This window comes from Pipistrellus hanaki (genome assembly GCF_964339955.1).
Source record: "Pipistrellus hanaki genome assembly, chromosome: 11".
Taxonomy (NCBI): domain Eukaryota; kingdom Metazoa; phylum Chordata; class Mammalia; order Chiroptera; family Vespertilionidae; genus Pipistrellus; species Pipistrellus hanaki.
In genome coordinates, this window is record NC_140513.1 from 2220881 (window position 1) to 2235831 (window position 14951).

General features: G+C 59.0%; 2 protein-coding genes across 16 annotated transcripts in view; one reads left to right on the forward strand and one right to left on the reverse strand.

Annotated features, from left to right (window-relative positions):
• SETX (senataxin) overlaps positions 1-8692 on the forward strand; it is a 48125-nt gene extending 39433 nt beyond the window's left edge. For all 13 annotated transcript variants that reach the window (XM_084898627.1, XM_084898625.1, XM_084898626.1 and 10 more), the window contains 6 exons: positions 1245-1432; positions 1974-2066; positions 2438-2599; positions 3429-3527; positions 4439-4526; positions 5770-8692. In XM_084898627.1, the coding sequence (XP_084754753.1) occupies positions 1245-1432; positions 1974-2066; positions 2438-2599; positions 3429-3527; positions 4439-4526; positions 5770-6387 (1248 nt within the window). In that variant the 3' untranslated portion in view covers positions 6388-8692. The remainder of the gene's footprint in view (positions 1-1244; positions 1433-1973; positions 2067-2437; positions 2600-3428; positions 3528-4438; positions 4527-5769) is intronic.
• A 4300-nt stretch (positions 8693-12992) lies between these two features.
• The window catches only part of NTNG2 (netrin G2), a 41144-nt gene continuing 39185 nt past the window's right edge, over positions 12993-14951 (reverse strand). For all 3 annotated transcript variants that reach the window (XM_084898654.1, XM_084898656.1, XM_084898655.1), the window contains 2 exons: positions 14408-14542; positions 12993-13880 (listed from right to left, as the gene is read on the reverse strand). In XM_084898654.1, the coding sequence (XP_084754780.1) occupies positions 13645-13880; positions 14408-14542 (371 nt within the window). In that variant the 3' untranslated portion in view covers positions 12993-13644. The remainder of the gene's footprint in view (positions 13881-14407; positions 14543-14951) is intronic.

Genomic DNA, 14951 nt, shown 5'->3' on the forward strand with positions numbered 1-14951 from the left:
ATCCTACTTAAATTCACCTATACAAACTATTATTTAGACGTAATGTCTTTGTCTCCACTCTCCAGTTTGTGAAGCGGGTGTGTCCAAGCTTTGCACGTACAGCCGCAATGCCCCTGCCCACACCGCCGCTCAGGAAGAGTTGCCCTCTTAGTGTGATTGTCAGAGCACACTTTTGCTTCTAGATCATTTGGCAAAATGCTTTTCATGTCTTGGTCTGATGGCCACATTGAAAAGTATATCCCAAAGTACAGCCATGATAACCTGAGGGCAGTTTGCAGAGGTGCCTGCCTTCCTGGGGGTGTGAGATCACCCCAGTCAGTCAGTGGTCAGCTTCCCTCACAGGCGTAAGTTCTGTGAGGCCGGCTCTGGACGGCGGAGATGGCTGCGTATACGGGGGAGGACGGTCCAAGCGATCAGTCTTTAGAAGGGCTTGTTTACAGTGACAAGGAATATTTCTGTTTGTTGAGGGCCTGGCACAGGAATAACGGTTAAAACCTGTGTTACAGTTTTTGCTTTTTTCATCACTGGGTCGGGTGACCTCTGTTAGCATCAGAACAGCTTCAGTGTGGTCATTCACAAGGTCATGTCCTTTCATGGCAGTGTGAGCGCTTCCACATGGCCAACCTCCATGGCTTCTCAAGGTCAGAGTCAGAAACATCTTTCTCTCCCTGGCCGGTTTGGCTCAGTGGATAGAGCATTGGCCTGTGAACTGAAGGGTGGTGGGTTTGATTCCGGTCAAGAGCATACACCTCAGTTGCAGGCTTAATCCCCTGCCTCGGACAGGTGGTATGCAGAAGGCAACCAATCAATGTGTCTCTCTCACATCGATGTCTCTCTCTGGCTCTCTCATCCTCCCTTCCACTCTCTCTCAAAATCAGTGGAAAAAATATCCTCGGTTGAGGATTAACAAAAACACGCCTTTCTCTGACTGGTTGCTGGTAATGGCCCGAACCTTGCCGTTACCTCAGAGCTCAGTGACTTTCGCACATGTGTCAAACACAAGGCCCGCGGGCCAAATCCAGCCCGCCAGGCCTTGCAATGTGGCCCGCACCGCGCTGTCATCACTGCACTCTGCTGTCAGTTTATGACATTGTTCAGTTTATGACTGTTCAGTAAACCATTCGGCCCGCGATTTAGGCTGGATTTTAGATTTTGGCCCCTTCTCTGATTGAGTTCGACACCCCTATCAGGACCCGCACAGCGAAGCAGTCTGATAACCAGGTGACTGCTCCTTCTCCCTGCAGACGGCGCAGGAGTTCGGCTACGAGCAGTCCATGATGGCCCGCTTCTGCAAGCTGCTGGAGGAGAACGTGGAGCACCACGTGAGCGCCAGGCTGCCCGTGCTGCAGCTGACCGTGCAGTACAGGATGCACCCCGACATCTGTCTCTTCCCCTCCAACTACATCTACAACAAGAGCCTGAAGACCAACAGGTGGGCGCTCCCGCCGAGCCGGTTTGGCCGCAGGACTGAAGGGCAGTTTACTGTGTTTTTAAGTCTTGTCATAAAAGTATACGTCCAAGGTTCCGTAATATTCCCTAATTACAAAAGTCGCAGATAAGCAAAAAGGGAAAACCACTGAGGTTTGCACTACCCAGAAACGTTACTGCTGCCTTAGGGTGTGTCTTCTGGCCTGGGTACTATTCTCATATTTTTAATTTTTTTAACTAAAAAAACCCTACTGGATCCAACATAGAATTAAATGGCTTTCTTTCTTTACGTGGTGTGTCATGAGTAACTTGCCAGTTGTAATGGCTGTGTTTAAGTACACAGCTCATCCTGCCTAGCACTAGACTAGAAATACGGTAATGGCACAAAGCACACTGCATGTGTGCTTTGTGCACACAGAGCACACTGCATTTGAAGATCCTTCCTGTGCCCTCGCTTCCCATCCTCCTCCGAGCAGGGAAAATGGTGCTGATAGTAAAGCGCTTCCTGTAACCTGACTGCTCCGAACGGGGCTGCTTTCTCGTAGAGGGACCGAGAGCACCCGGTGTCTATCAAAATGGCCGTTCCAGCCCTACCTCGTGTTTGATGTCAGAGACGGCTCGGAACGACGGGAAAATGAGTATGTTCTCCCCTTAGCCACTCCCCAGGGCGGTCCCAGCATTGTCGCACTATTTTTGTTTGTGTTTATATTTAAAACACTGATGTTGTGCACGATCATTCTAGTTAGCCAGGTTTGCTTCCCTGGCCGTTAGTGTGGTGTGGCTCAGGCGGCAGGGCTGAGGGGCTGTGTCAGCCCCGGAGTCACTGCTGCGGGGTGTGTGTGTGTATGTGTGTGTGTGTGTGTGTGTGTGTGTGTGTATGTGACCTGCCTGCCTCCGGCAGCAGTGGCAGCCACGTGGCACTTCAGTTAGCGGCTGGGCTGCTGTTAGGTTTTTGCTGTGGTTTTTTTGCTGCTGTTAGTTTTGATGTGCTTTTCCCCCTCTTCCTTAGCTCATATGTAAATCTTCAAGAAATCAAAGTGGTGATAGAATTGGTTAAACTTCTCAAAGATAAAAGGGACGTCCGTTGCCGAACCATTGGCATAATCACCCATTACAAGGCTCAGAAGGTGATGATTCAGAAGGAGCTGGACAAGCAGTTTGAAGAAAAAGGGTGAGGCATCCAGTTTATACAGATTTCCCAGCTCCTGTTTGCTGGAAGGAGGGGCTGGACGGAAAGGAAGCGTGTGGGGCGGCAGCCCGGCCAGCACAGGACACTGGGTCGGGTGGACAGCCTCCTGCCATCGGGCTGGCCATCGGGAGCCGATGGCGGAGCGACCGCAGCTCTCGGCCTTTCCCTGTAGTTCCAGACGGCCGGTCCAAGTCCTCACTGACCCGGTGCAGGTCACATTGTCATGTTCCTCTCTCCTTTCACCTCGCAGTAAAACTAAAGATTAAACACTGGAATCCATTAACTCAAATGTGCCTTACCCTAGAAACACACAAACTGCTGACATTGATGCTAGAAAAGTAAAGAGATGGAGTTAGTAATCAAGTACTTCCCCACACAGAACTCGGGGCAGGTTGTCGATGGGGCATAGATGTCGGTCCGCCTGTACAGTCCGGCAGGCAGTCGTAAGAGGAAGGACGCGTTGGCACGCTGCGGCACGGGAGGCCACGCATGGCGTTCCACTGACAGGAAATGTCGGTGTTGGAGTCAGAGATGGACAGCAGGTCGTGGAGCCAGGGCCTGTGGGGGAGGGGAAATCAAGACAGGGGCTCTCCCTCAGGCCATGGCAATGCGGTGGAATTAGTGGTGATGGCTGCACCCCACAGCGAATGGGCTTGAAGACGGTTGAGGACCGTGTGCTTTCCGATGTGAGTTCTGTACACGTGAAGCACATGTCCATAGGACAGCCCCATGGAGAGGCTTCTGAGGAGCAGTGCTCTGTGGCTGTGTCCGTTTAATAATCCTCTCTCTTACAAACCTCTTCCGCCAACAGGTTGGCAGAGGTGGATACTGTGGATGCATTCCAGGGCCGCCAGAAAGACTGCGTCATTGTCACGTGTGTCAGAGCCAACGCCATGCAGGGCTCCATCGGGTGAGTGACTGTCGTGCTGCAGTTTCTAAGCTGTGAAATGGCTCCCCTGTTGCACTTACTCCTCTGATACCTTGTGTGCTAATTAACATGGCGGTGTGAACCTGTTTTTCTGTTTAATCAGAGTGAAATAGTCATTGGGTCAGTGTGTCCTGCAGGGTCTGCTCTTCTCCCGGGATGTGTCACAACGTGGTTTTCCTCCTTGCTCTGTGTTCCCTCTTCGGCCGAGTCTGTTAGCCTCAGCTGCGGTCCGGGACTTCCCAGAGAAGCTCGGGCACTGTGGTGGGTGTCAGGCAACTCTCCTAGGTCTCGGGCTCAGAGTTTTCTCTTCTCATAACTAGCAGATGGACTTTTCAGATTATAAGTGTTTCCTTGTTCTTAAGGCAACACACCTTAATTTCTCTCCGCCCCGGCCCAGAGGCACCTGCATATCCACAGGGAGAGGCCAGTTACCTCCGGACCATTTTGTAAACAGTCTCTTCTTTCCCAGCACCCTGACCTCTCAGCTTCATTGTGTAGCAAGCAGTTCTGTCATTTCCCAGGTCTTTCTGGCCTGCTGTTAGGTTTGTCTCATGTTTGTGTGCTTCTGCCCTAGTTCCCCCGTATTTTCGTAATCTCAAATACACTTATTTAAGAATAATCAACCTAGTATCATCTGTTTAGGATGTCTTTAAGGCTTAAAAATCACACTGTTAAAATTGCAGCATCTCATTTAAGTCAAGATGGGAAGATGGACAGATGCCCCTCGGAGGGAAGCATGGGGAGTTTTGTTCCCTCTTTTTAAGCGGGATTGCTTCTGTGCCAGGGGCCCTGCGCTGGAGGACGAGTGAGAAAGGACTGTGACTTTAAAAGTCAGAGCCCACGAGAAACTCTGAGTCTCCACAGAAAGAAGTAACTGTTTTCTGATCGCCTAGGTTCCTGGCCAGTCTGCAGAGGTTGAACGTCGCCATCACTCGAGCCAAGTACAGCCTCTTCATCCTCGGGCACCTGCGGACCCTGATGGTAGGTCCAGGGTGACAGAGAGCCCCGAGTCTGTCTGGCGTCACTGACCGGGGGGTGGTCGATGGGTGGTTCTGACTCTCCGTCAGCATGGAAGGGCTTCGGGGCACATGGCGGCATGAGAGAACGAGCCTCTTTCCGGAGCCGTGTGTCCCCAGCAGCTTCTCCCTGGAGCTTTACATGGAGCTACTCACCTGCCTCAGCCGGAGGCCAGGTAGCAAGTGTCGTCTCGAGGTGACCTCTAAAAAGTGTACCTGCGTCACAGGGCGGGTAGGGATGTGTGACTCTCAGTCGTGAAGTGCTAGCAATTGTCAGTGTGGCTGTGCCGGCCCCCTGGACACCACAGCCAGGCGCGGGGGGAGCCAGAGCTGCTGTGGCCCACCCGCGGCCTGCAGGCTCTAGAGGTGGCGGCCAGTAGACCCGTTTGGTGGACAAATGGCAGCCTCCTTGGTGCTAGCACTGTCAGCCAAAGCTTGTGTTTGCTCCTAGTCTCAGTGGGGGTGGCTTTCAGTTTTCTTAATTTTTTCTAAAAGTTCTCTTAGGCGAGATTTCCCCATTTTGGTTAGTACCACCAGAGGGCGCTCAAGTATAGTCTTTCTCATTGAACTGTTCACCGATCTTCAGGGACTGTGTTGTACCCTTAAAAGGATTTTTTAAAGCTGTGCACCTCCTGTTCTTAAGCTTACGTGTTGCTAAAGGCCCGACACTCAATCTTGAATGAAGGGGTTTTACCCTTTGGGGTTTGGGAGGCCCCTGAGGATTTGGTGGAAGCTCGGTGCTTGTCTGAGCAGTGACAGGCCCCAGAAGTTGGCCTTTTGGAAGCCAGGTGTCAGTACCAGTTCCAGGTGTCAGTACCTTGCGCGAGGCTGGCAGGGCCAGACCAGTGGCCAGGGCGCTTCCTGGGGTGAAAGCGAAGTAAGTGCCCTGTCTGCAGTGCCCGCACGCTGGTCGCTGGTCACGGCTCCTGCGGAGCCTTGAAGGTGCTGGTGCTCTGCAGGCCTCCTGCACTTGGTTTTAAGTAGTCTTCGTTTAAACAGCTCCTCGGGGCTGCCGTCCAGGTGCAGCCCGGCTGCAGGGGGGTGGGTTCTGCCCCACAGGGTGGCCTCTCTAAGGGCGTGGGGCCATGTACCGGCTGGAGAATCTGTTCCTGAAGGTCTGCTTCTTTGTTCATAAGCGAAGCTGGGCTGCTGCTCCCCAGTGTGTGCGTGTTTGTGGGTCTGACTGCCCCCCTTCTCTTGGTTTCAAGGACAATCATCATTGGAACCACCTGATCCAGGACGCGCAGCGGCGGGGCGCCATCATCAGGACCTCCGACCAGAGCTATAAGCATGACGTCACCAAGACCCTAAAGCTCAAGTCGGTGCTGCAGCGGAGTCTGACCTACCCTCCCTCGACAGCCCCCGAGGGCAGCAGCCCCCAGGACAGCAGCCCGGACAACGCCCCGAACCCGGCACCCCTGGACCCCAGGGAGGCTGCTGTCTCCGCTGCTGGGAAGGACCCTGAGCGGCCTCCTGCCAAGGACCAGCCTCGGGACCCCCGGCTGTTCAGGAGGATGGAAGCCTCAGCGAACTCCCTGCGGAGCCTGGAGCCCTGGAGCCCCCAGCAGCCGGGAGCAGCCTCCCCCGCCCCCTCCGCAGAGCCCAGCTTCCCGCACGGGCCAGGCGACCCTCCGGCCGCCAGCGTGGACTCCACCAGTAAAAGCGACCAGAAAGGGGGGCAGAGCCGCCAGAGAGAGAGCAGGGCCTCCAGGGACAGGGACCAGGGGCTGCCCAGCCCCGGGGGCCATCGCCCCAAGAGGAGCTCCAGCTGGGACGCTGGGCGGACCCAAGCGGACGACAGCGGTTGGAAGAGGAGGAGGCTCTAGGGAGCCGGGGGCGCGGTCAGCCGCACACCGCCCGCAGGCGGCTACGGGCCGTCAGCTACAGCTGCTTTTTCTCGGAGGAGTGCGGGTGCCGTGGGGGGACATGGGAAATGGAACTGAACCTGAGCCTGTTGCTCGTCTTCAGGGCTTTTTGTCCGCTGCCAGGACTCCAGAGGGCGATGTGCTAGGACAATGCCCTGAGGTGCAGCTTGTTCTTCTATAAAAGGCTGGGTCAGACTGGAGCGGGTATTGTAAAAGCTGAAGTGTATATTTGTACAGCAAAGAGCAGAATCCTTTTAAGATTTAATCTAGCAGACCACTCTTCTCCCTGCTTACAGTGAGTCCTTCGCCAGGGCACACTGTGACGGAGGAGGAGGGCAGAGGCGGGCTGAGCCCTCTGCTGCAGGTGCCACAGGCAGGCCTGGGGCAGGCGGGCACTGCTGGCCAGTGTGTCCGGTTCTGTTTACAGAGTGAGGGCAGGGCATTGGGAAGCAAAGATCTGTTAGGTCAGGTTCTGATGGACGTTTCTAGGCTAGGCCCGTTGGCACAGACAGGACGTGTCTTTGAGGGATTCAGCTGCCTAGGCGCACAGCTCTAACAAATCCTCCTCCTTCCTGACACAATGAGCCTTGAGTGAGCGTTCAGACGCCAGCATGTGAGCTCCTGTAACGGGGAGTTCCCAGTTCTGGGCTGGGCCAGGGCGGGGCTGGTGCTGGGCAGCTCCCGGCCCCCTCAGCCCTGAGAGAGCTGGCAGGCTGCCAGGGCCCAGCCGAGTGACCAGTTTAGGTGGAACCTGGAAAGCTCCATGTTACACATCGGGGCGGAGGGGCAGCGGAGGGGGTGGGGCGGGAGGGAGATCCCGGCGGCGGGGGAGCCGAGGCAGGCCGGGGTAATGCAGGTGTCCCAGAGAAATGGACACACTCGGCAGCTGCCGGATGGGTGTTTCCTTCTTTGCGGATGTCACCAGCGGGCTGTATCAAAGTGTGTGTGCCTTCAGTGTGGACACCTGACCTTTGGCAGGAATGAAACCTTTCAGAGGCTAGGGGAGGGCGTGGGGCCTGGGAGTTGAGAAGCAGGAAGAGCGGCACGTTCCGTGGTGGTGGGGTGCGAGCGCCCGGTGAGGAGCTGCTGCTGTTGGGGAGTGTGCAGGGGAGTCAGACGGGGAAGGAGGGTGCGCTCCTGAGACCGCTTTCCCAAACACGTACAGAGCCACTGGGGTCTCAGACAGGAGCGCAGCCCCTTCCCCCACCGCCGGCGGCAGCCCCTGGCGGGCGGGGTAGGAAAAAAGCCCTGAGGTGAGCGCATTAGAGGTTTCTGGGCCTCTGCTTTAAGCAGAAAGGGCTCTGTGTTAGTCAGAAGCTACTCCTATGCTGCATGGACTCCTAGGAGGTCCTTAGGAAGCGGCGTGTGGCTGCCACGAGTTTAAACAATACTTGTTCACTGCCTGCTCCTTGCCAGCGCGGGACAGCCCCGCCTGGGAGCCCGTGTCCCGGCGGGGAGAGCGGCCTGGGGGCCGCGGGAAGGCGCAGGGAGGGGCAGCGTTCCTTTCAGTTTCTCTCCTCTCCGGGTAGAACGCTCCGCTCAGCAGATACTCGGAGAGTGACAACAGTCTGGAGTCTAACGCTCTGCAAGCTAGCGGTGGCAGACAGGACGGTGAGGTGGTCAGTTCTTTCAGTGAAGTTGGAGCCTGTTCTCACGTGTTGGCCCCCCTGGTGTGAGGGTGCGTGCTGTAGGGGGAGACCGCATCATCCTTCCCAAGAGTGAGCCTGTGCCCGGCAGCTCTCCTGGCAGGGCACATGGCACCTGCCCTTGCCTTGGGAACCCTCGGTGGCTCGGTTGGTAAAAGCATTTGCATAGAGCGTCCCCGTGTGCGTGTGGCTTCTCGCCGTGGCTGCCAGGGCGGCGTGTGGCGCCAAGCGCACGCGGTGGAGGGGCTGCCTGCGCCGTCCAGGCCGGGGCGTCGCAGGAAGTGCTGCTTCCCTCCCAGTTCCGTCATGAATGTATCCCGTTGACCTTGTTTTCCATGTGACCTGCCTGGGTTTCCTGTGCACAGCTTGTTTAGTTACATGTCCTCATGTATCAGCAGGAGAGTTTTGATAAATACATGTGAATAATCTGTAAATGAGTTTTATAACCAAAATGTACCTAAACTATTTTCTAAAGTGAGTTGTGCACATTATATTTTTGCTGGAGCTTTGACTTTTTCTATGCTCTTTATTCCCGGTGGGATTTGGCAAACTTCAGGCCTATCATCCTGTTAAAGCCTACGTTTTAAGAGAAAATAGCAGAATTAAAAAGTGGAAACACAGCTGGCGTGGGCTTGGAGTTCCGTTACTAAACGAGGGTATAGCGTGCCGACTGGCCGACCTGCCCAGCTGCCATTGGCACTGTTTTATGCCAGGTTACGTGGCGGGTCTGTTTTATTCAGTGTGTCCTCCAGCCCCTCCTCTCCGGCTTCCCAGCTCTCTGGAATTGTTTGCAAGGCAGTGAGTGCGCGGCCCCCGCAGGAATGCCCGCTCCCGTTGGGCTGAGACTGGGGACGGCAGGGACACGTGCACGGGCATCTGAGAGGAGCCGCCAGGGCCCCTGGTGCCAGGTCAGGGCACTTGCTGACGGGCACAGGAGTGGATCCAGCTTGATGAAAGCGGGAACTTCAGGGATGGAGTCAGACTTCGGCTGTTGGGAGGAACGTGCCCTCGGCCTCAGAGACACTGGCCCAGGGGAGTGAGCAGCCAGCCGCGGGCACAGCTTCCCAGGGCGGGGTCACGTGTCTGGGCGTTCTGGGCGTCAGTGAGGGTGTGTGCCCTGCGAGGACCGTGGCGTCGGAGGACTTGTCACACTGGAGCAGTGGTTTTACAGCTCTCCTGCCCAGCGCAGGTGCAGTCCCCCCTCCTGGTATCGCCTGCATTCGCCGTTAGTGGAATAAACAGGGAGGAAGCGAAAACAGCCCAGCTCAAATAGACATCCGTGTTGTGTGGCTGAGGGCGGTTTCTCTGCACGTGGGATTTCTGAAGGCCCCGAGTGTCCTCTCCTGCACAGGACATCGGTCCAGACAAGGGCATAAATGGTGCCGCAGCGGCCGGGTGGCGGGAGCACTGGGCCTGGCTGCTGCCCCCGCAGCCCGTTCCCAGCAGCACGGCTGTGGACAGTCATTAGCCTGGTGCTCAGCCACGGGCACTGTGGTGTCACCGGGGAGCTTTTGAAGCCTCCGCTCCCGGGCTCCGGCCTGGAATGTCTGATTGAGTGAGTGCAGCCAGTGCATTAAGGTGAGCGAGTCGGGCTAAACGGGTGACCTGGGGCCGCTGACCAACGCGCACTCCGCAGCTCTCACCCCTTCGGTGCCATAAAGCCTCTGTTAGAGGTGAGGCCAATGGAAGTGAAAGGCCGGCCGTGGAGTCACCAGCAGACTGGACACCAGCATGGGAACTGGACGTTACTGATGGGAACAGCCACTCCACGCCCCTCCCCGCCCCACCTAGTTGAATGGTGTAGCCCAGGGGTCCTCAAACTTTTTAAAGTGGGGGCCAGATCACGGTCCCTCAGAGAGCTGGAGGGCCGGACTATATGAACTACTAATCCCTACTGTAACACCTCGGCTGCGCTCACTGCCCAAAAAACCTGGCGGGCCGGATCAGACTCCTCTGCGGGCCGCATGTGGCCCGCGGGCCGTAGTTTGAAGACCCCTGGTGTAGAGCCTGGGCTCCTGCACCCACGGGGGGAGAGGAAGTGGACAGCAGCTGGCATCACGGACACAAGGCCAGCAGTGTTGTGAGCACCACCTGTGTCCACTTGTTTATCCTCACCACCACCGTGATACAGGTAACTTTTTTTTTAATTGATGTTGTACAGAGAGGAAGGGAGAGAGATAGTTAGAAACATCGATGAGAGAGAGTCATCGATCAGCTGCCTCTTGCACACCCCCTACTGGCTATAGGCCCGCAACCAAAGTACATGCCATTGACCGGAATCGAACCCGGGACCCTTCAGTCCCCAAGCAGACGCTCTATCCGTTGAGCCAAACCGGTCTGCGCAGGTAACATTTTTATGCCCCCATTTCACAGATGAGGAGACCGAGGCACAGAGACTGGATCCCTTGCCCACCGTCACCAGGTGATCAGACTTCAGAGTAGATGCCCTTCACCATCATCCCCTCTGCTTTGGGGACCACCGACCCTTTCGGGGGGAAATGTGGGCGATGGGTCAGCTGTGAACTGTAGAGACTCGGGGGGCCTGGCCAGATCCCCTCACTGAGAGCACGTGGGCCTGGCAGTGGGAAATCTGTGCCGGGAGCCAGTCCTGTGGCCAGCAGGGCCAGGGCTCTGGGTGGCGGAGGGCGTGCAGCTGCCTTCTTTATTGTAGAAGGTCTTTCATGCTCAGGAGGACTTGCTAAGTGTTACAGAGCAGGCTGAAGAAGGGTGTGTAAGACAAGCTTATCGTTGCCGTGTTACAAGCTTGGCTTCTGTGCTGATACTGGGTTTGCATCTGGACTCTGCCTCTGCTGGGCTGTGTGACCATGGGCAGCTTGCCTGCCCTCTCTGTGCTGGCTGTGATTGTCTCCTCATGCCCTTCCTCTAGTTGGTGGCATGGGGAATGCCGGACAGGCAGGGGTGGGCACGGGCAGGCAGGGTGACAGGCAGGGTGCAGGGTGCTGCTGTGGCTTCCCTGATGTGTGTGGGCGTCCTGAGTCCCACCCGTGCTCCTTCCTGCCCGGGTCGCCGGGGCGGCCTTGGGGTGGAGCCCCAGCTGCTGGCCAGGACAGGGAGCCGGGTTCTCAGCCCACAGGCTGTGCATGGAGCCTGCTCAGCGCCCGGCGCAGCCCTGGCACGAGAACGGCCCCCTCTGCACAGAGCTGCCAGGGGGCTTGGCACGTGGGCGGTCGGCGCGGCGTGCTTTATGGAGAAGCTGGAGCCATACATCAGAAGCAGTAACAGTTATGAGCTCGGGATGGAGGATCGGGGGCGATTTTCATTTAAAAATGATCATCTCGCCTCTATAACTTCCCTACGGCCGTGATTTGTGTTTAAAAAGGAAAAATTAGCAAGTACAGCTTTTCTTTGGGCCCTTTTCCCTTAACTCTTCTGGCCCGAGTCTGTGGGAGTCCCAGGGGCATGGGGGTGGGGGGGTCAGCCCAGCCCAAAGCCGAAGTGCTGGGACCTGCCGAGGCCAGCACGGGTGCAGGCATGGCGTGCCCCCCCCCCCCCCCCCCGTCATCCCTGCCCTCCGACCTGGCCGGCCTGCTGAGAGAGCGGACAACAGCCCCCGGACCCCAGAAACCGCCCCAATGGACGGCATGGCAGGAGGCAGGAGCTGCAGACGCAGCGGTCTGCTTATTGGGGGTGGGGGAGGAAGGCATTTCCCCTGGCAGCAAAGCCATTCTGATGGAGCCAGCTCCCCAGGGCCCTCACTGCAGGGGGGGGAGGGGTGGGCAGGAGCCATTGGGTCCAGCCCTGGGGGGTGCCCTGTCTGGGGCACTGGTCTGGGTTAGACTCGACTCTGGAGTCAGGCTGTCCTGAGTCAACTCCTGCCCCTGCTTCTTACCAAGTGGGACTTCAGGTGAGTTTGGTCCCCTCTCCTAGCCTCCACTTCCCCTTCTGTAAAATGGGTATGATACTCCTGCCTCGCGCAGTGGTTCTAAACCTGGGGCAAGTTTGCTCCCAGTGTTCAACTCCTTTTGGCTATCACATGGGGAGGAGGAGCTGCTGGTGGCCAAAGGCTCAAGGCCAGGATGCTGCAAACATCCCAGAAGGCACCAGATAGGCCCTGCCCTATGCAGCACTGGATCACACAGGCGCTGTCCCTAGCAAAGGCCTCATCCTTCAGCGCTTCCCCTCCCAACCCCTGCACTGCCCCCGCCCCCTTGGCCATCCCTCCTGTGCCCACCCGAGATTGTGTGTGCACCCGGGACACTAGCCCACAGTGGGTGCACACACACTTGACACAGGGCACGAGGCTTGGAGCCTGGAAGCCCCGCTGTTGGACGCCGGCCCGCCCTCCTGGGACGTCCCGGCAGATCACCACCACGTGCGGGCGCGTGCGGACAGCTGAGCCCAGTGCCATAAGCTGGTGTAGTCTAGCTTTAGTGGAAGGGGATGGCACCCCCCAGGTGTGGGGAATGGGGGTCACAGTCAGAGCTCTGCTGGCCACACCCACGGCGGGCAGCTGCCCCTCCTCCACAGAAGGGCCTGGGGAGTTGCTTTAAGGCTAGCTCATGAGCTCCCTTTAAATCCCAAATGAACACATAAAAAAAAGGGGGGGGGGCGCCTCTAGAAGCAGCAATGAGCAGAATTACTCTGAATGTACACCAACTAGAGGCCCATTGCATGGACTCATGCACCGGTGGGGTCCCTCGGCCTGGGCTGCAGGGATCAGGCTGAAACCGGCTCTCTGACATCCCAAGGAGTCCTGGATTCTGAGAAGGCGCAGGCCAGGCCCATGGACATCACCAGCACACAATCGGGCAGGGGAGGGACCATGGGAGGGCGCCAGGGTGTGTCCTGCCAGTCTCGCCCTTCCCAATCAGCCAGACTCCAGTAGCAAGCTAACCTACTGGAGCGCCTGCCCCCTTGTGGTCAGTGTGTGTCATAGCAACCAGTAGAATGAATGGCCACTTAGCATATTAGGCTTTTATTATATAGGATGACCACCCCGTGGTGACCAGCGTCGCTCCTGTCCCTTCTCATAGGGGACGGTTATTACAAACAAAAATAGTTCTCTACAAAACAAAGATCCAGCCCTCCTCTGAACTCCCTCCCCAGACGGTGTGGTCCTCTGCACCAGGCCGCTCCCGAGCCTGGGGTCTGGCGGGTTGCAAAGGAAAACCAAGAAAGAATACAAAAGAGAATCAGGTCAGCGACTGGAATTGTAGGCAACTGGAGTTGAGGGTCCGTGGCTGGTGGTCAGCCAGGGACAGGCGCAGGGGTGTCTGCAACAGTCAGAGTGTGTGTGTACCTGGGGGTGCTCGGTGAGCAGCGCTTCTCCCGCCCTGTCTCATCGCCAGCAAAAAAATTAAAAAAAGGAAAGGGTCGGCCGGAAATAGAAAAACTAAGACCAAAACCGGAGGCCACTGGGGCCGTGTCCCACAGCGCCCCCTGCTGCAGCCCGGGGCGGGGCAGGAGGCGCGGAGGCTGCCGAGTAGCACCTGGGAGCAGCCGGCCGCACCCTCCCCGCAGCGGCCCGGGGCAAGTGCAGGGCGGCGGGCCGGTCCTCAGCGGCCCAGGCGGGCGGCCCGGGGCTCAGCGGCCCAGGCGGGCGGCCCCGGGCTCAGCGGCCCAGGCGGGCGGCCAGCGCCGGCAGCAGCAGGCAGCCCAGCAGCGTGGCGGGGCGCGGCGCGGCGCCGGGCGCGCGGTCGCAGTCCAGGCCGCCGTCGCCGCCGTCGGGGGCGCAGCGGGGCCGCTCGCAGCGCGGGCCGGTGAAGCCGGGCGGGCAGGCGCAGCGCTGGTTCTGCACGCAGGTGCCGCCGTTCTGGCAGAGCAGCTGGTCGTCGTCGCACACGTTGGCTGCGGGCGAAGGGGCGTTAGCTCGGCCGGTGGCTCACGGCCCTCAAGGCCCCGCACCGCCCACGCTGGAGCCCCTGCGCCGGGTGTGCACGCCCGGGGCGCGGCCTGAGCCCAGGGGCTGCCGGGGGCTCAGGGCGCCCCTGGAGCGGGACGTCCCTGCGCGGAGGGGAGCGCCCCCCGGGGACCCCCGCCTCCCTCCCGCCTCTGTTTGCGGCTGCCCCGCTCCGGGCACCGGGTGCTGCTCCTGTGCCCGGAACGCCCGCTCCGGCCCCTTCCCTCCACTAAGGGCGGGGCTCGGCCAGGCCGGCTCCCTCCCTCCCCGGACAATGCACCCACCCCGCTCTGGTTCGCCTCCAGCTCCTTCCCGAGCAACCAGCTCCGCCGCTCCGCTCCTCCGAGTCCCACCGACACCGACCGCTCCCCCGGCACAGGCCCCCCACCTGGCCCCGCCCCCAGCACCAGGCCCCGCCCCAGACCAGGGCCCGCCCCTTTGCCGGACGCCCCGCCCCCGGCGGCCCCGCACTCACGGTAGCAGCCCTGGCGCCAGTGGTGCGTGGGGAGGCAGTCGTCGCACTTGGGCCCCGCCGCGCCCTCGCGACACTCGCAGAAGCCGGTCTCGTTGCACCGGTCGTGCACGGCGCCGATCTGGTTGCAGTTGCACTCTGGGGGCCGGGCGGCGCGGTCAGGGGCGGCGGGCCCAAACCTCGAGACCCACTTCGTTCCCTGGCACCGTCCCCGCCTCCTCCCTCCGGCCCCGGCTGTGCGGCCTGGGCCCCTGGGGCAGACCCTCCCGCTGGGCCTCGGTCTCCCGTCTCCGCACCTGGGCCTGGAGCTGCCGGTCCCTCCGGCTCCAAAGAGCTGTGAGTGGGGGCTGTCGTAGGTGTGTGTGTGGGGGTGGGGGGGTTGTGTGTGTGTGGGTGTGTGTGTGTGGTATGTGTGTGTGTGTGTGGGGGTTGTGTGTGTGTGGGTGTGTGTGTGTGGGGGGTGAGGGAGTGTGTGTGTGGGGGGTGTGTGTAGGGAGAGGGGGGCAGCCCTCACCCATACCCCCTTTCCGGGCGGGCGGAGGAGCAG